Source organism: Tenrec ecaudatus, chromosome 10, assembly GCF_050624435.1.
Source record: "Tenrec ecaudatus isolate mTenEca1 chromosome 10, mTenEca1.hap1, whole genome shotgun sequence".
Classification (NCBI taxonomy): Eukaryota; Metazoa; Chordata; class Mammalia; order Afrosoricida; family Tenrecidae; genus Tenrec; species Tenrec ecaudatus.
In genome coordinates this window covers 88053662-88077585 of record NC_134539.1, presented here as the reverse complement: position 1 = coordinate 88077585, position 23924 = coordinate 88053662, and the positions used below count along the sequence as shown (strand labels likewise).

At 47.6% G+C, this 23924-nt stretch overlaps 1 protein-coding gene across 9 annotated transcripts in view; it reads left to right on the top strand.

The window, feature by feature from the left end:
- Positions 1–4878: 4878 nt before the first annotated feature.
- PEMT (phosphatidylethanolamine N-methyltransferase) overlaps positions 4879–23924 on the top strand; it is a 90760-nt gene continuing 71714 nt past the window's right edge. Inside the window, exon 1 of one of the 9 annotated variants that reach the window (XM_075560945.1) lies at positions 4879–5094. In XM_075560945.1, the coding sequence (XP_075417060.1) occupies positions 5086–5094 (9 nt within the window). In that variant the 5' untranslated portion in view covers positions 4879–5085. The other 8 variants (XM_075560942.1, XM_075560943.1, XM_075560947.1 and 5 more) reach the window with 8 other exon arrangements.

Sequence of the window (23924 nt, the reverse complement as noted above, 5' to 3'; positions counted from 1 at the left end):
ATCCGCGCTGTGCCACACTCTTGGGCCTCAGATCTGTATGTGTGGGCCGTTGGCCCATGAGGTTTGGGTCCAGTTGTGCCCCAGTGCGGCTTCCCAGTTTGGCATGCTTCTCTGAAATACCGTGTAATCTTTGAGTCTCTAAAACCTGAAACTTGTCCCATCCCTCATAAAAACTCACTTGGAGGACAACAGAGAAACAGGGGAAGGGAGATGTCAGACAGTGTAAGATATGACAAAATAATAATAATTTATAAATTATCAAGGGTTCATGAGGGAGAGTTGAAAGGGGGAGGGTGGGAAAAATGAGGAGCTGATACCAAGGGCTCAAGTAGAAAGCAAATGTTTTGAGAATGATGATGGCAACAAATGTACAAACGTGCTTGACACGATGTATGTATGGATGGATTGTGATGTGTTGTAGGAGCCCCAAATAAAATGATTGAATTTAAAAAACAAAAAACTCACTTGGATTACAAACCAGGCTTTGTCATGGGAAGCCAAGAACCGAGCTCTAGGAACCTCACAGAGAGGTGACTTCTTTGAACATATGTGCATTTTTGAAAACCCCCGTTCTGCTTCTGCTGAATTGACAGCAATTGCTCTGACAATAGTTTTAGCTCTTTGAACACGCTCAGAAATAGCCTATGTCACTCCTTGGCTCATGGGAATTTGGGGCTTACCATAAAGCCGAAATGACTGACACACTGTCACCCTCTTGTTATTTGGCACTTTTCCTCTTGAGGCTATATGTTTGTTTACTGCCGCAAGAAATGCAAGGGAATAAAAGTGTAGTATTTCCACCTCCATGATAGGATCGCTGAAGACAAATGGGTGCATAAGCAAGTGTGGCGAAGAAAGCTGATGGTGTCCGGCTATCAAAAGAGATAGTGTCTGGGGTCTTAAAGGCTTGAAGGTGAACAAGCGGATATCTAGCTCAGAAGCAACAAAGCCCACATGGAAGAAGCACACCAGCCAGTGCCATCACGAGGTGCCAAAGGGACCAGGTATAAGGCATCATGCAAAAAAAAAAGATATATGTATATATATATATGTGTATATATATATATATATATACCATATTGAATGAAGGGGGCAGTGCAGAGTAGAGACCCAAGGCCCAAGTGTTGGCCACTGGAGATCCCCTCATAGAGGGGTTTAAGAGAGGAGATGAGTCAGTCAGGCTGCGAGGTAGTACCGCTGCTGGATGCTTCCTCCCCCCAACTACCATGATCCAACTACCATGATCTGAATTCTACCTTGCAGAGGTTGTACACTGGTGCAGAGGTTGTACACTGGTGCATATGGGGGCTGGAGGCATAGGGAATCTAGGGTGGATGATACCTTCAGGACCAAGGGTGTGAGGGGTGATGCTGGGAGAGTGGAGGGTGAGTGGGTTGGAAAGGGGGAACTGATTACAAGGATCCACATGTGACCTCCTCCCTGGGAGATGGACGGCAGAGAAGGGAGACTCCGGATAGGGCAAGATATGACAAAATAACAATGTATAAATTACCAAGGGCACATGAGGGAGTGGGGAGCGGGGAGGGAGGAAAAAAAAAAAAGAGGACCTGATGCAGAGGGCTTAAGTGGAGAGCAAATATTTTGAGAATGATTGGGGCAGGGAATGTGCGGATGTGCTTTATACAATTGATGTATGTATATGTATGGATTGTGATAAGAGTTGTATGAGCCCCTAATAAAATGTAAAAAAAAATAAATAAAATATGTCCCCTAGGGAAAGCTCCATAAGAGAGGGTCCTGAGTGTCTGAGCCCACTTACACAGTTGTGTTATAATAATTTTAAAAAGTGTAGTATTTGATTAAAAGCATAATGAGTTTTATGAAATGAATATTATAAGCAGAATTCTATTTAATTTTTTAGCTATGGATTGCATTAACATGGCCATGGGCACTTAGGATACGCTGTTGTGCAGAGATGAGCATTAAGAACGAGAAGGATCGTAAGTTTGTGAGCAGCTGCCCACCTCAGAGAGAATCCTGATTACAAATGACATTTTAACAACTGAATCTCCACATGAAACAAAACATTAGCTTATTCTGCTGGATTGGTTCAAACTGGCTGAATCCCACCACTCCATATGGGCGAGGGGAGGGGAACACTTGGTATGCACCTCCTTTGCCTTTGGGGATTCTCCAGAAATGGTTGTTAGGTAGCTAGATTTAGGGATGGGGTGACCCACTCATCCCTGCAAAGGTCCCCATAGAGGAGGTTGGAAAGAAAACAGGTGACGAGACACCTATGAAGACCCCAAACTGAGCATGCTCATCCTCAAGCCCCCAGGCGGGGTGGTGGGGGTTGTGTTAGGTTTCCCTCTCCAGCTTCGGTTCTTGGCTCCGCCCGAGAAAGATTTCACGCCGAAGCCGGGCTCGTGATCCAAGTGAATTAAATGAAAGTTCAAAGAAGCATCAGGTTTTACGCAGCACTCATTGGATTCCTTTGACCCTGCGGCCTGGCAGAGACTGCTCCAGGTCATGCAAGGATCTCTCCCCTCCCACGAAGACGACCAGACCCCACAAACAAGCCAAGACCAAGAGACCAAGGGCCCCCTCTCCCTTCTGGTCTCTGCCTTTTCAAGGGTTCCCGGGGGAGGTGTGGTGAAAGACCCCAGGTTGATCCCATTGGCTGAATTGCAATCACCCGGCCCAGGTGGGCTGCTCCAGGTGTAACGCCCATTCGAGCCCACAGGCAGGAAAATCCAGCTTTTGTCTTTTGCTGGCTCTCCTGGGCATGCGTAAATGGACTTCCCAATTCCCTAGGCTAAGCTACCTCACAGTTGGGGGTACACTCTCTCTCTCCTGAGTTTGGCCTCTGCACTCTCCTGTCCCTTGCTCCCTTGCTCCCTCAGTTCCTGGGACCCCACCCCCCAAAAGTTCCACACATGTGGGTGCTCTTTTCCAAGAGGTTGCCCTGTTATGAGCCCCTTTGAGACTGTCTTTCATAAAAGCCCACTTGGATTACAAAATGGGCTTCAGCATGGATTCTTTCACCCTGCGAAGCCAAGGACTGAGGTACTACCCAATGGAGAAACCTCACAGTGAGTTCCAGACTGGGTATCCTGAGAAGAGAGGGTTCCTGACTCTTGCAATGCCAGTGAACTAGCCCTTACCCACTGTAAACCCACCCCTATTGATTCAGCAGGAGCCCTGGTACTGTAGTGGTTGTGCATTGAGCTGCAACCCACATGGTTGGCAGTTCAAAACTACCGGCAATTCTGTGGGAGAAAAACTGGGCTTTCTATTCCTGTAAACAGTTAAAGCCTCAAATCCACAAGGGGGTCACTGAGTCAGCATTGACTGGAGAGCAATGAGTTTTCTTTCTTTGGTTGATTAAACACTTCCCAAGGATCAGTCCCTGTACGATTGGCTTGACCAACATCTCCTCCACCCCTATTTTACTTTTGAGGACAAAGGAGAGTTGACCACAGTCACAGAGCGAGTAGGTACATCAGAGCCATGCCCTTTTGGCTCTGTTGGCCTGCAGGCTCCCTGGCTCCCTTCTATGGGTGTGGTGGTTGGAGCTATCTGTAAGGCAATCAACACAGGACAGGGATTTCAGTGTGTTGATGTCAGGGACTGCAAGATTTCATCTCATGTAATTTGGACATGTTAATAGAAGACACCAGGCCCTGGAGAAGGGCATTGTGATCCATAGAGTGGAGGGCCCGTGAAAAAGGAGATCCCTTAAAGAGAGGGATACAGATGCCTGCAACCATGGGCTTGGATACAGCAAAAATTGTAAGGATGCTTCAGGTGCTGGAGAGCATTTTGTTCTGCAAGATACAGGATTTTGATGGGTCAGAATCAACCTGAGGGCATCTATCGTCAATAATTGTTAGGGAGAACCGATCTCGAAGATCTATGTGTAACCTCCTCTCTGGGAGATGGGCAATGGGGAGGCGGGTGAGGGGAGATGCCGGGGAGTGTAAGATAAGATATAATAATTATTTATAAACTATCAAGGGACCAGGGGTGGGATCGGGGAGGGAGGGGGACAGGGGAAAAAAAGGGAAACCGAGCTGATTCCAGGAACCCAAGTGGAAGGTGAATTATGAGAATGATGAGTGCAACGAATGTATAAGGGTGCTTTGCTCAATTGATGTATGTACAGACTGTGATAAGAGCCTTATGAGCCCCAATAAAAAGATTTAAAAAAATGTTGATATAATTGATTTATGGATTATTATATCTGAAAGAGCCGCCAATAAAATGATTTTTAAATATAAATAAAATAATTGTACTGAAGGCTAAGGTGAAGTGGGCCCCCCAAATTAGAAAGCAGCTGGTGTTGTGGAATGGCTCTGTGCTGTTTTTCTCTTTTCCGCATATAAGTAACACCCAGCAGCCAAGGGGGTACTTAGTGGGTTACTTGCTGGACTGCTAAAGACAAGGACAGCAGTTCAAGGCTGCCAGCTGCCCTACTCTGTCCTATAGGGTCCACATGAGTCGGAATCGACTGATGGCAGTATTTGGAGTTTTAGAGGCATTTAAAACCTATCCATTTAAAACGAAAACAAAGCCACACAAAAACCTCTTTTCCTGCCACCCCTTTCCTCTCCGTCACTATTTTCATCGCTCAGTATTCTGTACTACTGACAACCCCGATATGAAATTCTGGCTCACAGCCACCCTCTTAAGAGAGGGGTGAATTGTTCCACAAAGCTGCCAATCTTGAAAAAAATAAAGAAAAAGTTTTAATGACATAGAGCTCACACATCTTACACTTCAATAGTTGGGTCATATCAAGAGGAGCGCCGTCATCACCGCAAGCGTTACTGGAGTAACGTCACTGGAGCAGACTGCTTCCCCACCCCCACCGGGCTTGCAATTCCTGAATTCCTCAGGACTCCTTTCCTCTCACAGTCAGCGCTCCTGCCCTCCGCACACTTTGAATGACGGGCACCTTCCCGGGTGCTCAGACCTTCCCTGGCATCGACCTGGGCACCAGTGTTTTGCATCACAGGGCTTATCAGAATTGCCATTATTTATATTTTGTCTCCTGGCCCCGACCAGACCCAGAGGCGTCCAGTGTCGTCTAGCTCGCTCCAGTTGGAGTGGCGGGGGAGGATGAGTGAGGTCAGCTTCAGAGGAGGGGTCCCCGGCGAAGGAAAAGGTCCTGGGGGTCGGGGGTCAGAGGCCCCGGTCGGTGCGGGGAGCAGCCTTCAGGTGACACTCCCACCGCTCGCGGCACTTCGACTTTCAAAGGGGGAGGGGGCCCCGCTCGGGCCAAAGTCCGAGCCCGCAGGGGGCTGCCTGGGAGCTACTTAAATCTACGGCCCGCCGCCTCCGGCCTCTGTTGCGCGGGCGCCAGCGGGCAGCGGACTGCAGGTCAGTGGCGGGCGGGCGGGCAGGCTGGCTGCCGGCGCAGGGACCCCGCGGGGGGCAGCGGGCGGCCCTGGGACTTGTAGTTCCCAGCTCCGCGGAAGCTGCCGCGAACCCGGGAGCGGCCGCGGGTCCGGGAACTACATTTCCCACAAGGCTGGGGGCTGGTGGTGGTGCGGCGGCCGGAGGGACTCCGAGGAGGCGCCCGGGCGGGCGCGCAGCCCAGCGCCATGGGGCCGGCTTCGGGAGGCCGCAGGCTCCGCGAGGCCCCGCGCGGTCCCCCCGAGGCGGCCTCCGACCGAGGGGAGCCGGAGCCGGGTCAATGAGCGGCCCCGCGGCCGGGCTCGACTGCTGCGGAGGCCTCGGCGGGGTGGATTTCAGGCAGGTACGGACGGACCGCGCGGCGCCTCGGGGCCGCCGGAGCCGCCCGAGCCGCTCAAGCCGGGGGCCGAGGGCCCGCCTCCAGCGCAGGAGGCCGGGCTGCCCACGTTACCTGGCAACGCGGCGGAGCGGGGCCTGGCGATGGGGTGAGGGGGCGTGCGTGACGGCGTCTGTGTGCGTGGGGCGCCGGGACGGCTCCCTCCGAGCCGGCTCCCTCCGAGCCTCATTGCGCGTGCGTGGTGGGGGGGTGGGGGGCGGCAGGCGTGTGCCGGGTTGGGTGAGCCTTTGTGCGGGTGTCCTGGGCTGTGGCTGCGTTGCTCGGAGCGGAGCGTGCGTCTGGAGCCCGGATGCGGGTGTGTGTTCCTGAGGAGGGTGTGGAAGGACACCCTTAGGTGCGTGTGCTCGGCGGGACCGGAGGTTTTAAAAAGAGTCCTAACAGCCCTCCCCGCCGCAGCCCCGAGCCGATTGCACGCGTGTCCTTCCGTCCTACGCCCTAGTTGGATGGGAGGGATGGGAGGGGGGCTGCGGAGCTGGGACCTGGTGCTGGCCCGAGCTGACCTTTTTCCGAGTCTCTCCCAATTCTGGTTGCTGCCCTCTCCCCTTCCCCAGCTTCCTGTACCCTCCGTGGATCCAAACTTCCTCTTTAGATTCTTCATTCTCCTTTTCCTTCAGTTACACTCTAAACCCTTGAGACGTGCTCAAAGTAGCCGCTGATTCAGCCCCTACTACACGGACGCATTCATTCCTACAGGGACCCAGCCATTGATTCCTGAAGACCTGGTGTTGGGACCAGGCAGGATGTCCCTGAGCTTACGTTCTCAGAGGGAGAGAGAGAAATATAAATGATTAGGAGTATTCCAAAGGAGAGCTTAGGAAAGTGGGTTTGCAGTCACAAGGTAAGTGGTTACAGTGGATAGGGCACTGTGACCTGAGTGAGAAACCTCACTTGGGGTCAGAGCCCTCGCGGCAGAGGGAGCATAAAGTCTTAATAAGCACAGTGTTCAGGGGACAAAAGAAGGCTAGGTGGGCAACCCTGACACAGTACAGGACAGTGAGGGGCAGTGGATGGCTGAGGAAAAGACACCACCCTCCCTCGTTTTTTGTTAATCTTTGTTTCAAAGCCTAGGTTGCTATGGGGGGTGGCCCTAGCAGAGGATGACTACATCACTACGTAACTGCCAAATTATGACTGAACTGCCAAACTACTGCGAATCATAGCCAAGCTGAGGTGCCAAATAACCCTTTCCTTCACCGTCAGAGCCAGCATCACTTGTGCCTCATACCTTGGCACTTGTTACCGTCAGACCTAAGTCATTAGTGTACAAAGTAGATACAGTATTAGATTCTTTTTACTATAGTTGTAAATATAAATGTTAGCTTGCAAGATAATTAATAGCAAAGAGTAGGTGTACTCTATCACCATTGCAGGTAGCTTGTCATTGACTTCTGATGACAGAGCCAACGTGTACATGTAGATAGAGTTTCACAAGGTGAACATAAAAAAAACCCAGGTCATCTGCGCCCAGGAACATGCAACATCTCTCCGTTTACAGCAGTGTTTCCCAACCTGTGGGTGGCAACCCTTTTGGGGATCGAATGACCCTTTCAGAGGCATTGTCTGATTCATCACAGTAGCAAAATGACAGTGATGAAGTAGCAAAGAAAATAATTTTATGGTTTGGGGTCACCACAGCATGAACTGTATTAAAGGGTCGTGGCATTAGGAAGGTTGAGAACCACTGGTTTACAGGCTTAATATGGTCAGGGCCAGAGGGCTTATCATGTATATCTGCTACAGTAAATCTCGAATGAAAAGGGATTCTAAGAAGGGTCCCCCACTTCCCCCCCACACCCCTCCTGGGCTCTGCCTGGCTTAGCCACCAGTGTTTCATGGAATAGTCAATCTGTCCAGGCAAGGTAGGCTCATATCAACAACAGGGACAGCATGCAGGGGGACATGGATGGATGTACAGAGATCCAGCTCAGAGCTAGTCATTGCACATTTTGCCCTGAGGCAGAGCCTGTCTTCTCTATGTGGTAGGTACTTGGCTCAGACTAGAGCAGGGAAGTTAATTAGGTGGGTTAGGAGGATTTCCTGCTGCGTCTCCTTCCCTTAGTGCCAATGGGCTGTGCAGTTTGGGAGCTACGGACTTGGGGGGGAGGGCGGCAGGGGCGGGGATGCCGGTCTGGGAGACTGGTACAGGTCAGGGTGACCTTCACTGACTAACATTGTGATTTTTCCACTACTGTCCTCACTGATACAATTACACATTCTGTTGCCAAAGGTCTTTTCTTAAAAAGAAACACATTCACACACAGTATAAAAAACCAATCATCCACCAGAACAAATGTATGAGGGTAAGTCAAAAAGTATCGTTATACAAGAATAACAAAATAAGCTATTCTTTCTCTACATATTTTCCTTTTAGGTCTATACATTAAAAACATTTTATTGGCATGTAATACTGTTCTAATTCAATAGTTTAATTGTATTAAGAGTGGTGCGAGCATCACTTACAATACATTTTCTTCTTTCTTGTACTTATTATTGGCTCCCCATTTCTCCGCAACCTCCCCTGCCACACCCCCCAAGAAACCATTAATCCAGTTACTGTCTCTAATAGAGTTTCATATACAGAAAAATATACACCTCTCCAAAAAACACCCCAAAACCAACAGCAATAACAAAACAAAAGAACTTCAATCAAAAAGAAAGCACAAAATATTAAAAACCTAGGACAAATGTAAAATGGATCAAAAGGGATATCAAATGATAAGGTGTTAAATTTTAGCCGAATATATATCTGCAATCATCCACTTTTGAATCCACTCTACATGATAGCAAGACTGTTCACACTCCTGGTTTATGGTCAGAGGGGAATCACCAAGGGCTTAATTTTTTACCTAGTGTATTTTTCCTTTCCTTTTTTTTTTAACGGAAACAATTTGTGTCAAAAGGGAGATCAAGTAATAGGATATTGCAGATCTATACACTTTTGAATGTGGGTTTCCAGCTTTGCTTTCTAATCCTTCTTTGAAGAATGCTGGCTCTCTGATTTACACCAGGGGTGTCAAACTGGTGGCCCGTTGGCCGCATGCAGCCCCTGAAGTAATTTTTTGTGGTCCATGATGCTCTGAAATAAAATGAAAATAGAAAAAAAATTTATGAAGAAAATAGTGCTTAGGAGAGATTGAGGCAATACCATACACACAATTCCCTCGTTAACATTTTATTTCAGAGCATCATGGGCCACAAAAAAATTACCTCGAGGGGCCGCCAGTTTGACACTCCCGATTTACACGATGTCAAATACGTGGTGTCAGAATGGCAGTAGCAGTATCCTCAAAGGACATGATGGACACATTTCATTATCTTTCCATTTCATTTTGTCTATGAACTTTCTGGAGCCCTGCTCCTCTGGCTTTTCAGTGCTGAACCAGCCCAGGAGCCCACGATAACCCCTACTCAATTGTGACATAATATCCTTTAAATATCTGAGAGGAGCTTCAAGAAGTTCATGCAAAGGTAATCCATACATTGATGGGTTCCATTTGCTGATGTACTGCTTGAAGATTCTATGGCTGTTTGTGCGTATGGGATAAAGAATCTAACTTTACCCACAGTGATTGTAATTGTGTGAAAGATAAACTATAAAACCCTTGGAATTTCCTAAGTAATTGAGATTTTATTTTTGTTATCTAAGCCCTCCAGATCACACTGAGGGCTGTGCTGGTCTGGGCCCTCGTTATCTGACCACAGGGACTGTGGGGGTGGGGAGGTATGATCACTATGCAGTGAGGCCCTGTTAACAGACTTGAGCCTCTGGGCTTCCTGGTTGGAGGACGGTATTAGTGGGAGGGGGTGTCCCCTTCTAGGGACTTGGAAGCTCTGTTGAGAACCCTTCCAGACCCCATCTTATTTGTCTCTTTATTGTGTTGTTTTTTGCTTTCATCCAGCTGAAATTGTAACTAGAATTCCTTCATGGAGTTCTGGGAGTCATTGCAGCAGATGATCAAGCCTGAGGAAGTAGTGGATCCTGCAGGTCAGAAGTCAGGGCGGGTTTAGTTAGGGATTCTTGAGCTTGAGGCTGTTGTCCCGATGGGGTAGAGGGAGCCCCTGAATGTGAGACCAGTAGGGTAGAGTTGAAGGTGGCTTCTGGGGACCCTGAACTTGGAATATTTGTTTGTCCTTTTCTTGAAATGTCTTTGTGTGACTATTAAGGTAAGGCTGGGCTCATAAAAAGAAGAACTTCTGTAGCATTGGTATTATTTCTTCCTAAAATGTTTGGTGCAGAATTCACTTAGGGACAGACACCATCTGGGTCTGAAGTTTTCTGGGAGATTTTAACATGACTATAATTTCTCTAATAGATGCAGGACGATTTCTTCTTAAATGGATTTTGGTAGTTTGTGTCTTTCATGTGTGCCTATATCACCTAAGTTGTCCAATTAATAGGCATAAAGTTGTTAGTTGAAAAAATATCAAGATACACTCACTAAAAAACCCCCCCCAAACTACCGTATATACTCGAATATAAGCAAACCCGAGTATAAGCCGAGGTTCCTAATTATTACCTGGGAAACCAGAAAAACTGATTGACTTGAGTACAAGCCTAGGGTGGAAAATGCAGAAGCTGTTGGTGAGTTTCAGTAATCAAAACAAATGAAAATAAAATTACTAAAAATTAAGACATCAGTGGAGTAATGTATTTAAATATTTATTTTAAATAAAAACCATAAAGGACAAGTCATTTAACAGTAAACCAGCATAGTAAGTGGAAAATAGGTTCCACAAAAACAATAAGGTATCAACAATGATACCTTAAGAGTACTATTCCCTGAACTCAATCAACAACCAAGCTAAAATGTAGAGTTAAAATCCTTCAAAACTGGATTCCTCATCATCATCCGTATCCCAATGCAGAGCTTCAGCTGGTGTGAGGTCATCATAGACGCTGTCCTCACTGAGATCGCCGTCATCGCCATCACTGCTGTCATTTTCATACAAAGCGCGGTCTTCACTGCCATCCATAGCATTACTAATACTACATTTCTGGAAGGCACGTCGCACCATGTCTTCTGGAATGTCTTCCCATGCATCTTGAACTCACTTTGCTATTAACTCTATGTCTGGCTTCATGAGATTTCCTCCTTTTGTTAGTCGGGCTTGACCAGATGACATCCATTCATGCCAGATCCTTCGCACACGGTCTTTAAAAGGCTTATTCAAAGATACACGTCTTAGGGAGACTCTGATTGGTTAGATGTGAGTAAACAAACATTCGAAGTGGAGAAACGGCAATCGTTCTCAAGATGACGGGCGTTCGTCCCATTACCTCGGGGCCCCAGCGAGATGTTGCACCTCTCTGGGGTACCACTGACCCGTGTATAAGCTGAACCCCAGTTTTTCAGCACTTTTTTGTGCTGAAAAACTCGGCTTATACATGAGTATATATGGTACTACATTTTTGTTGCTATCATGTCGAGTCTGACTCCTGGTAACCCCCTTTGGGTCAGAGTAGAACTGTGCTCCGGGTTCTTTTAGAAGTAGTTCACCAGGCCTTTCTTCTGAGGTTCCTCGGGGGGACTTGATCCTCCAAGCTTTCTGTAAGCAGTTGAGCATGTTAACGGTTTTATACTGACCAGGGACGTTTCATTCCTGATATTGGAAACTCATTCCTGTGTTTTCTGTTGCTGTTTTTTCTTCTTTGGACCAAACAGGTGTATCAGTTTCATTTATTCTAAAAATCAGCTTTTGATTTCTTCTCTACTGTTTTCAGACTGATGGATTTCTGCTCTATTATATTCTTATACCTACTTTGGGGTTAATTCCATCTTTATCTTTGGGTTCTTTTTTTAACATTTTATTAGGGGCTCATACAAATCTTATCACAATCCATACATACACATACATCAGTTATATAAAGCACATCTGTACATTCTTTGCCCTAATCATTTTTTTTTAAATCTTTGGGTTCTTAAGGGCTAAAGATTGTATTACTGATGTGACACATGCCTTCCCGGCCAACACAAGATTTTAATGCAATAAACCCCTTCGACACACGGCTTTCATTACGTTCCCCATATTTTGCCATATTTCATTTTCATTCTGTTCAAATTACTTTTTCATTTCTTTTGAGACTATCTCTTTGATAGTCACATGGCCAGTTTAGGAGCCTGTTCTTACTGTTACTGACTGCTAGTGTACTTCTGAATACTTCGTAGGATTTTATTTTAAATTTAAGTTTGTTGCATAACAAATGTGGTCTGTCTTGGTGAGTGTACCATGTGTACTTGAGAAGACCTGTGTTCTGGTGGTGTGCTGGTGTCCCCGTTGTTAGTGTCGAGTGTGATAAATGAAGGTCAATTTGGATAATGGTGGTGGTTAGCTCATCTTGACACCCTTAGTGATTTTCTGCCCACTTATAAGTTATCGAGAGGAAGGTTGAAATGTCCAACTAATTATGGGTTCATTTCACCTTTCTGTTCTATCAGCTTTAATTTCACGTATTAGCCTTATTATCATTACTACTTTTTAATTAGGATACCTCAATCTGGTTGTTACAAAACAAAACAAATTCACTGCCATCGAGTCAACTCATAGCAACCGTTTAGGACAGGGCAGAATTGCCAATGAGTTTCTGAGACTGTAACACTTTACAAGAGAGAAAGCCCTGTGGCTGGTGGTTTCGAACTAGTGACCTTGCAGTTACAGCCCGATGCCTAATCACTGGAAATAACAGCTAACAGGTTTGCTGTGTATCAGACTCTGTGCCTTAGTTCTTGTATTACCTCATTTACCCCACATGGCAGCCCCATGTGAGGAACCCTTTTCACTGCATTTTACAGACAAGAAACCAAGACCAGGTGACTTGCCCCATTCCAAAACCCCAAATCTGTTGCCATCGAGTTGATTTAGCCCCTCAGCTACACTATGGCCACAGTAGTACTGCTTCTTAGTTACAAGGTGATGCTTTAAGGAGGATCCCTGGTGGTGCAGCGGTTAAAATGCTCGACTGCTAACCAAAAGGTTAGTTGTTGGAATCCACCACCCACTCTGTGGGAAAGGATGTGGCATCTGCTTCCTTACTCTGGGCCAGTCCTTCCAGATCACAGTAGGGAAAAATGGGGTCAGGGTTTTTGCCCTAATGTATAACACCTCCCTCCACTCCTGCCAGATGGTGCGGTTTTGGTTCTTGGAGAAACAGATGAGCACAGTTATTTTTGTATTCCTGTTATATTTGGTCAGAAGTTCCCTGTAAATAGTGACAGAGTAAACTGGCAATGCCAAGGGCATGTGCACGGCTTTTGGCCTCCGCAGCAAGGGTTGTGATTTCAGAGGCAGGCCTTGTAGTGATGGGTCCTGTCTGTCCAAGGTCCTTCCCCCTCCTGGACAGCTCCCACCCAGCCTCTCCTATCCTTTGAGGTGCCTGCTCTGGAATGGCCACTGGAGATCGATGTGACTTTGACTCCTGCTGTTTGTCTAGATGTCACAATGTGGCGTGAACCCAAAGTGCTGTTGACCTGCTGCAAATCATTCCCTGAAAATAAAACATTGCTGTCCAGTGTCCTCAAGGCCCTCAGAGTGGAGTTGCTGTGTGTACCTCCTTGCCAGCTGGTGAGGTTTCACTGGCTGAGCCCACTCAACATGGACCCAGTGCATTCTTCCTGCCGCTCAGCTTAAGGTTTCCTCCTGCATCGGTAGATTGCTCTTCTCGTGAGCCAAATAAGGAGAAGCTCGCTGCAGGAGAGAACCTTGAGGGGCTTCAGGTCTCTCAGTTACCCACGTGCAGAAAGCCTGGATGTCATTGCTTGTGTCACTGCCCTGAAAAGGTTATTTTGGGTGTGGGGCAGGATGCAGATGGGAGAAGCCCTTCCCTAGGTCCATGTGAACGAGGGATCTGGAGAGGGCAGACAGACCAGTGTATTGTCTGCTGGTCCTGTTTCAGGAGACGCCGAGGGCAATGAAAGGTCACAAAGGTATCTGGAGTTAGGGCCTCTCTCAGCCTCAAAGGAGCCTTGAAGGCCTAATGGTTACACGTTGAGCTGTGCTCTGCAAGGTGGGCAGATTGAACCAGGCCGGTTACTCCCACGAAACCATTGCAGTCTCACAGGCACAGCCTGGGAACCTCACAGGCCTGCTCTGTCCTATAGGGCCGCTCGAGTTTGTTTTTCCCTTTTTTCTGCCTCAAAGGCCCCTGTTGCTTGGCATTCCACCCTGAACCATATTAGTCATGCTTTCCCCCTGAGCTGGCTCTGCAGGCAGCTGGGGCTTAGAGCCGTGCACTTTTCAAGGTGACCCAGTTATCAGATACTTCCTTCCCGAGACCATATTGACCTGAGGGCAGTGGAACCTGGGGGGGAGGGAGTCTGGGCTAATTTTCACCCAGTGAGCCCTAACTAGGTGGGGACAGAAGGGGAAGGAGTTATCTTTGCTGTTAACCCTTCACATCCTAGTAGGACTCAAACACTTTTCTCTTTACCCCCAAGGCAGCCGCACGCATTCTTTCCCCCTGGCCTGAGGCAGACAGCCTTCAGCCGGCACAGGCTTCTTTCTGTTGGGAAGTTCTCCCTTGAGGTGCTCTGGTGGTAGAGTGGGTACACGCTGGCCTGCAGTCCGCAGTTCGAAACCTCCAGCAGCTCCTCAGGAAGAGACTGAGCTCTCTACTCCCATAAACAGGTCCCGTCTCTGAAACAGCATTGACTTGATGACAGTGAGGGTTTGGTTTTTTTTTTTTTAAATAAATACTTTGGACATGTAAGGAGAGACCAATCTTTGGAGAAGGACATCATGCCTGGTAAAGTAGAGAGGCAGCGAAGAGGAAGGCCCTTGATGACACGGATTAACACGGCTGCAGCAATGGGCTCAAACATGGGAGCGAGTGTGAGGATGGCACAGGATAGGCACATGTGCGTAAGGTTGCCATGTGTCGGAAGTGACTTGGCACCTAGCAACAACAACATATGGGCTTAACTATGGGTCTTCAGTCCTATACATAAGGAGCCCTGGGGGCATAATGGATTTATAGTTGGGCTGCTAACTGCCTGGTCAGCAGTTCAAAACCACCGACTTCTCTTTGAGAGAAAGGTGACGCTATGCTACTCCTGTGAAGATTTATAGTCTCGGAAAATCCAAAGGGACATTTTGCCCTGTTTTGTAGGTTGCTCACCACTTGTCTGTTTGTCGTGTTGCGGTGCTGGAAACTATGTCACTGGTATTTCAAATGCCAGCAGTGAACAGGTTTCAGCAGAGCTTCCAGTGTTTCCTACATCTGTGGGACAAGACAATGGAGAAGCTCAAAAGCAGCAGCTCAAACTGGACCAGGGGCTGGCTGACTGTGGAACAGACCATCAATTGCTTTTATGTAAGGTCAGGTTAAAATTGAAGAAAATGAACGCTGCAAGTCCACAGGAGCCAAAGTATGACCTTGAGTCCATTTCACCTGAATTTCGAGAACATCTCGAAAACAGGTTTGACACATTGAACACTAATGACAGAAGATCTGATGAGCTATGGAAGCACATCAAGAATTCATGAGGAAAGCAAAAAGGACAGGAAAGAAAAGATCAAAGTGGATGTCAGAAAAGACTGAAGTGTACTTTAAAAATTTTTTAAAATATATTTATTTATTTTCTCTTTTTTTACATTTTATTAGGGGCTCATACAACTCTTATCACAATCCACACATATACATACATCAGTTGTATAAAGCAGGTCCGTACATTCTTTGCCCTAATCATTTTCAAAGCATTTGCTCTCTACTTAAGCCCTCTCCATCAGGTCCTCTTTTTTTTTTTCCCCTCCCTCCCCTGAAGTTTACTTTTAATCTTAGAGTAGCTAAAGCAAATGAAAGAAATGATGAAGTCAGAGAGCTGAATAAAAAATTTCAAAGGGAAGTTTAAGAAGACAAAGCCAAATTTTATAATGAAATGTGCAATGACCGAGAGTTCAAAAACCAAAAAGGAAGAGCATGCTCAGCATCTTAAACTGAAATAATTCAGGACAAAATTCAAGCCTCCAGTTCAGTTTTGAGAGATTCTATGGGGAAAGTATTGAGTGATGAAGGAGGCATTTAAAGAAGATGGAAAGAATACACAGTCACTGTACCCAGAAGAACTAGTTAACATTCTGCCATTTCAGGAGGTAGCCTATGAGCAAGAACCAATGGTGCTCAAGGAAGAAGTTCAAGCTGCACTGAGAGCATTAGCCCAAACCAAGGCTTTAGTAATTGATGGAGTTCCCATGGGAATGTTTCAACAAGCTGATGAAGCCCTGGAAGTACTCACTCGTCTATGCCAGGAAATTTGGAAGATACACTTGGCCAACTGACTGGGAAAGATCCATATCTGTGTCCATTCCAAAGAAAGGTGACCCAACAGAATGTTCAAACTACAAAACAGTGTCATTGATATCACATGCAAGTGAAATTTTGCCCACGATCATTCAACAAGTTTCAGCAGTATATTACAGGGAGCTGCCAGAGGTTCAGGCCGGATTCAGAAACTGTGGAACAAGGGACAACATTGCTGATATCAGAGGGATCTTAGCTGCAAGCAGAGAGTGCCAGAAAGCTGTCTACTTGTGCTTCATTGACTACGCAAAGATATTTGCCTGGACCATGATAGACTATGGACAACCTCGAGAAGAATGGGAGTTCCAGAGCAGTTCACAGTGCACACGAGGAACTTGTGCATGGGTCAAGAGGCAGTTGTGCAAACAGAACAAGGGCATCGTTCATGATTTAAAATTAGGAAAGGTGTGCATCAGGGATGTATTATCTCACCATACTGTGAACTCTGTATGCTGAGCAAATAATCACACAAGCTGGATTGTTTGAAGAAGAATGTTGCATCAGAATTGGAGGAAGGCTTATTAACAACCTGCCATATGCAGCTAATACAACCTTACTTGCTGACAGTGAGATCTTGAAGCACTTGCTGATGAAGGTCAAGGATTGTGGCCTTTAGTATGGATTGCATATGACTCAAATCCTCTCAACTGGACCAATAGGGACAGCATGATACTTGAAGAAAAGGTTGGCATCAAGGATTTTGTCCTGCTTGGATTCACAATCAGCGCTCAGGGAAGCAGCAGTCAAGAGATCAAAAGACAAAAGACCCGTTGGATTAGGTAGCTCTGTTGCACAAGTCCTCTAGAACATTGAAAAGCAGCAAGGCCAGTACTTTGAGGGCTAAGGTCGGCCTGATTCAAGCCACGGTGATTTCAATGGCCTCGTAATGCCTATGAGAGTTGGCCACTGAATAAGGAAGATTCAGAAAGAATCGACACGTTTGAAGTGTGGTGCTGGAGAAGAATACTGGAAAGTACCGTGGACTGCTACGAAGACAAACGTATCTGCCTTGTGAAGTACATCAGAGTGCTCCTCTGACGCAGGGATGGTGAGACTCGGTCTTACATACTTTGGACACGTCGGGGGAGACCAGTCCCTGGAGAAGGACGAAGGGCATCATGCTTGGTTAAGTAAAGGGGCAGTGACAAAGAGGAAGGCTTTTAGCGAGATGGGATGGCACAGACAGCGGCTGCAATGATGAGCTCAACCATAGGAATACTTGTCCAGATAATGCAGGACTGGGCAGTGTGTCCTTCTGTTGTGCATATGAGTTAGAACCACCTGACACCACCCAACGACAGCTGACTTTGACATTTCAGGCTGCATGCTTGCTGGGCTCGACTTCCTCTATGTAGGATAAGGTAGTGGTTAGGTGTCCAGCTGCTACACCAGCTGCTACCGCCAGCTGCTCCTTGGGAGAAAGACTGGGTTTTCTACTTAATGCCTTAAAAGAGTTACAGTTTTGGAAACACACCAGGTCTGTTCTCCCCTGTCTTGTTTGGTCACTGTGAATTAGAATCTGTTCGATGGTAGTGTGTTCTATGTTGGAGGGGGTCTGGGTTCACGGTGCCTTTCTGGAGGAGTGGGGAGAATGGTGCCTGCAGGAGGGATGGGGTGCCTGTCTGCCACTGACTCCTAGCATCAGCTGAGGCCCCAGACCCTGTCCTCCTCCTGAAACACCTCCTCTGGCTCTGCACCCAGATTTCCGGCCAGTCCCTGATTTTCCAGGTGCCTTCACTGGCCTTGCTCCTCCCTGCCCTGCCAGCCTTGGGAACGTGTCCTGATGACCCGACCAGAAAGGTCCCAAGAGAAATGGATGTGCAGCACAGAGTCAGGGTGGGGGTGGGAGAGGACAGTGATGCCCTGCTCTGCATCCTCAGAAACTGGTGGGAGCTGTGGGCTCTCCAACTGCAGAGGCAGCTCACCCCCAAATGTCAGAGTGCCAGGAGAGAATAGCTGGAGCCTTCTCAGTTACTGAAGGAGCCAAATAGCAACATCCAGCCTCTGCCTGGCAGTGGATGGCCATTGCAATAAGGAGCATGGAGGAACACAGATCTGACCCCCTGGCTTTCCTATTGCCACGAGGCAGGACTCAGACATGCCCTCACCTTCCATCCTTCTTTACCTAATCTGACACTAGCCCTTCCTCCTATTTGTTTCTGTGCTGGGTTTGATAATTCATTGCAGTGGCTACACAGAGCTCACAGACAATACTCACAGTTAAGGGGGATAATTAGGGAAGTGACCACATGTCAGGACCAGCAAACAGGAAGGATCCAATCATTGATCCACAGCAAAACCTGTGCCCAGCCAACAGCCAAATCTCTGTCTAGCCCTTAGTTTTTCATCCTCCAGGAAGCCAACTAGCTTATCACTCTGCTCCACAGTTCCATAGTCCTGGTGCTGCTCCTCCATGCCATTTGCACAGTTCATAGTCCTGGTGCTGCTCCTCTGTACCAGTCTGCACAGTTCCGTAGTCCTGGTGCTGCTCCTCTGTACCAGTCTGCACAGTTCATAGTCCTGGTGCTGCTCCTCTGTACCAGTCTGCACAGTTCCATAGTCCTGGTGCTGCTCCTCTGTACCAGTCTGCACAGTTCATAGTCCTGGTGCTGCTCCTCTGTACCAGTCTGCACAGTTCCATAGTCCTGGTGCTGCTCCTCTGTACCAGTCTGCACAGTTCATAGTCCTGGTGCTGCTCCTCTGTACCAGTCTGCACAGTTCCATAGTCCTGGTGTTGTTCCTCCATGCCATCTGCACAGTTCCATAGTCATGGCACTGTCCCTCCATGCCATAGCCTCTGATGCCTGTGGTCTTGGCAGCCACTTCAGCTAGAGATGCTCTTCTACCTGGTCCTGTGTGAGGCTTTCCTGTCACTCAGACGGCTTGTCCATACTAAGCACAGGCTTTGATGGAGGTGTGGTTTGTCTTTAACCGACCATACCCTTAGGGAAATCGAAGGATATGTCTCAAGTCAGACCCTTCACTGACGTATTCTTTTTTCTAAAAAAAATTTTTTTCTGACGTAGTCTTAAAGATGCCCCAAATATACAAGTGGTATGTCTTGTTTCATACCTCCTATTAAGGTCAGGAGTTAACCAGAAAAAAAGAACCCAAAACCAGTACTCACTATCATAGAGTCCATGCTGACTGTTAGCAGCCGCCTGTTGGTTTCCGTCACTGTTTAAGGGAGTAGAAAGCCCAGTCTGTCTCCTGGTAGAGCTGCTGGTGGTTTCGAACTGCTGACTATGCAATTGCAGCCCATTGTGCAACCATTACACTTCTGAAGTCAGGAGTTAACTCCACCTTAATCTTCTGACATAAAACTCCCTCCAAATGGGATTATAGCCACAGGCAGAGTCCAGAATTATAATAAATTGTATAAGGAATTACGGTTACAGCGCCATATTAAGTGACTATTTTCAGAGAGACAAAGACGCAGAAAAAATGACCCCTAGTCTGGAGGACTTATTGGAGAACTGAGTGTGGCAGATGTACAAATAATTGTAATGGGGTGAACAGTGGGGTCACCACGGAGGTAGTGGAGGTGTTTGTGCCAGGCGCTAATGGATGAGTAGGATTTTGGCAGAGAATCCAGAGACTGAGTGAATTTCAGATGAATGGAACCTTTGTGAAAAGGGTCTAAGGCAGTGGTTCTCAACCTGGGGGTCGCGACCCCTCTGGGGAGGGGTGTCGAATGACCCCTTTACAGGGGTCACCTGATTCATAACAGTAGCAAAATTACAGTTATGAGATAGCAATGAAAATAACTTTGTGGTTGGGGGTCACCACAACATGAACTGTATTAAAGGGTCATGGCATTAGGAAAGGTGAGAACCACTGGTCTAAGGTGAGGTGTTCAGTGTGGGTGAGCGGATGGGAGGATTGGATGGGAGGTAAGAGGTGGACCAGTGCTGACCACTGCTGGATCCCTCTGTGCATGTGAGGTCTGGAGGTGAGGGTATGAGATGTGCGGCATAAAATGAGCTCAAGCAGTTGGAAGTCATGGGTGACAGATGGAGTGGTTTGTATAGTGGACCATCGGGGTAGGCTCAAGGGTGGTCCATGTTCTAAGGGGTGTGGCTGGAGGGATACGGTGAGCTAGATGGTGGGATGGACAGGACACAGTGACAGGGCTCCTGAGTGCATGGTGGGTGAGAGGAGAGGGGAGTGGTTTTGACTTTGGGGTTTGAGTGTACCATGATTGGGATGTGGTGGTAGCTTGGGGCAGGGGTGGGTGTGAGGGAGAGAGAGTAGGGCAATGGGGAGAGACCTGGAATATTCTGCAGGTTCAGGAGCAGTGAGGCAAGATGATCTCTGAGTGACTAAATGAAGACCAGAGCTGGGACTCCCTGGTCCCTCGGACATCTTTCCCTCCCCATAGCACCTTCTTCCTCTTGTGTCCCAGCATGGCCCAATTGTAAATGGGCTTCATTATAAAAAAGCAAACAACCAAAAGCAAACTCACTACCATTGAGGCAATGGCGACTCATAGTGAACCTATAGGACAGCATAGAACTGCCTCTCTGAGTTTCTGAGCCTGTAGCTGTTTATGGGAGTAGAAAGCCCCATCATTTTCCTGAGTAGTGGCTGGTGGTACAAACTGCTGGCCCTTTGGAATGCAGCCCAAGGCATAGCTACGCTGCCACCAGGGCTCCCTGGGCTTCATTCAAGAGGTACTTAGTAAATATGTGCAACTCCTCACTGACCCGTGATCTCGTTATCCGACAGTTCACATTTACTGTTGGGAAAAATCCACTATCCAACTATTTTGCCCATTAACCTCTAACAACTAATGGTTGCTGTGCTGGCTGGCTGTGATGATGATGAGGATTACTTGCCAACTTGGCTGGGTGGGTTGGCAGTTGTGTAGTCATCCTTCATTTTGTGATCTGATTGGTCCCCCTCCTTTTTAGAATAACATGGAGTTTCTCGTAAAGTCTTGGTCTTTGGAACCTAACCATATCCATAAATGAGGAGTGAGTGAATTCTCGAACAGAAGTAAAATGGTCCTCTGCTCATCCCCAGAATCTGGAAGATTTGTGCCTGGCCAGGTGGCTGGGAGGTATTGGTATTCCCCTCTGGCTCAGGGCACCCTATTTCTGAGGTCAGTGTCCAGTGATCTTGACCTTCTGGAGTGACTTTACCTTTCTCATGACTTGGGTCATGGTCACAGCCTAACGATTTCCTGAAGAAAGGGTTTGCTGATCCAAGAGAAGAGCTTGGTGGCAGAAGGTATTCAGAGGCACTGTGCCCTGCCAGGGGTGTACCCTCAGGAAAGACACATGTGGAGCGAGAAGACAAGAGTGGTTTGTAGCATCCTGGCAGTACATTGAGAGAGACTCGTAGTGCAGTGGTTATGCACTGGGATGCTAACTGCAAGGCCAGCAGTTTCAGGTTACCACTTGCTCCTTGTGCGAAAGATGAGGCTTCCTACCCCAATAAGGAGTTACAGTTCTAGCCTACCCCATAAGGCCGCTGTGAGTCAAAATTGACGGGATGGCTGCGAGTTTCCGTTGCTTCGTCAATGTTCGTCCTGTTGTTCCCCAGGTGGGCCCTCCTTTGCCAAATGTTATCATTCTCACCTGGCCATCCACTTGCTCCCTGGTTCCTTTGTGGTTTGTATGCTTATTCACTCATTTAGGAGGCAGGTGTCTTAGCATCTTAGGCTGCTCTCGCACAATACCATAAGTGGATGGTTTCAAGGAACAGAAAGTAATTTTTGCACAATTCAGGAGGCCAGAAATTTAAGATTGGAGGTTGCTGCCTGTAGGGAGGGGTGTGTGTGTGTGTGTGTCTACGCTTTCTGTGGCCTCTCCTGACATTTGTTCTTTGTCCATTCTGGTCTTCCTATAACTCAGAAGATTTAGAGCCCACCTGCTTGGATATGACCTATTTAATATGACCAAAAAACCCAGCTTCAAATCACACACTATTTATTGGTGTGAGGGTCAGGATTTTGGTACACATTTTGGGTAGGGAGGACACAATTCAATCCATCACATTAGGCCTCTAAGACTTGGCCATCTGCTGGAATGTGAGTTTGGGCCTATTGAAAGGTTCTGGTCTTTGCCCTTGAGAAATCCAAGGGACAACTAGTAGAGGAGCATGTCTGGCCAAGGGACAACCATGGGAGCAGCATGCCTGGCCATGGTGAAGAATGTCCACAATAGTCTGTGTACCCAGCAGTGCTGTCTGGATGACCACACGGGCAGGCTGAGGAAGACACACAGGGCAAAAGTTGGTCAACTTGAGCTCCCTGCCCAGGAGGAAGAGTGTACCCAGGTGTGGGCAGAGCCCTCAACTTCATCCCCAGTTGCTGCAGTTGCCAGCTGGGTGACCCAGCTACCCCATCTCCAAAGTGAGAAACAGAGCACTGTGGGAAATAGTGTATTTTAATTACAAATGAAACCCTGCAGGTCACCAAAGGAGACACGTTGGGGAAGCCAGAACCCCATGGGCTTGTACTTAGAATCCAACTCTTTCTCTTTGACTTATATCGAGAGACACCACCTGCTCAGTGCTCAGGCCTCTCCAGCCCTTGTTAAAGTGAAAAACAGAAAAGTCCACCCCAACTATCATGATCCCAATTCTACCTTACAAATCCAGTTGGACTGGAGGATGTGCATTGGTACAGATAGGAACTGAAAACAGGGAATCCAGGACAGATGAACTGTTCAGGTCCAGTGGTGAGAGTGGCGATACTGGGAAGGTGGAGGGAAGGTAGGGTGGAAAGGGGGAACCGATTACAAAGATCTACATATAACCTCCTCCCTGGGAAATGAACAACAGAAAAGTGAGTGAAGGGAGACGTTGGACAGTGTAAGATATGACAAATAATAATGACTTGTAAATTGTCAAAGATTTATGAGGGAGGGAGGAAAGGGGAGGGAGGGGGGAAAATGAGTCCCTGATGCCAAGGACTCAAGTGGAAAGCAGATGTTTTGAGAATGATGATGGCAACAAATGTGCAAATGTGCTTGACACAATGGATGTATGTATTATCGATTGTGATAAGCATTGTATGAGCCCCCAATAAAATGATTAAAAAACAAAACAAAACAAGAAAAGTCTAGAGATGATTCATGCAAGCATTCAGAGTGCCCTGATCTTGGATGTTTCGGTTATTCTTGTCTCTTGAGCAGTGGCTCCCAGTGGAAGTTGCCCCCCCCCTCCTCTCCCCTCCCCAGGGATATTTGTCAATCCCTGGAGCTGTTGTGGTTATGTAACGGGGCATTGCTGCTGCTCACCATCCTACAATGCACCGGATACCAGAGGTGCTAGCTATGCCGAGGGAGCAGCCCTGCTCTAGAGGCAGCCAGACTGCCTGCTAGTGAGTCATCCCAGGGACTATTGAGTAGCCCCTGCAGGACAGACTAGAACTTCCCCCGTGGGTCTCTGAGATGATATCTTTCCGGGAGCAGAAAGCCTCATCTTTCTCCATGACTGGCGGTTTTGAACTGCAGACCTTTCAGTTAGTATCCAAGTGCCTAACCCGCTACACCACTAGGACCCTTCTCGAGGCAGCAGGTGTCATGCCCTTGGTATATCTCAGTGCTGGTCGTTCACATGTAGAAAGAAGACTCAGCATTATAGTATGCATTATGGGGCCTTGGTGACACCGTGTGTTAGGTATTGGCTGCTCACTGCAAAGTTGGTGGGTCCGCACATCAGCCAAGCGAGAAAGATGAAACTTGTTGCTCCTTACAGATCAAGTCTTACCCCCCCAGGAACAAGAATAGGAGTAGCGATACCATGAGGGTAGGGGGAAGAAGGGGAACCAATCGCAATGATCGACAGATAACGCCCTCCCCCCCAGCATGACAAACAACAGAAATAGGTCAAGGGAGACAG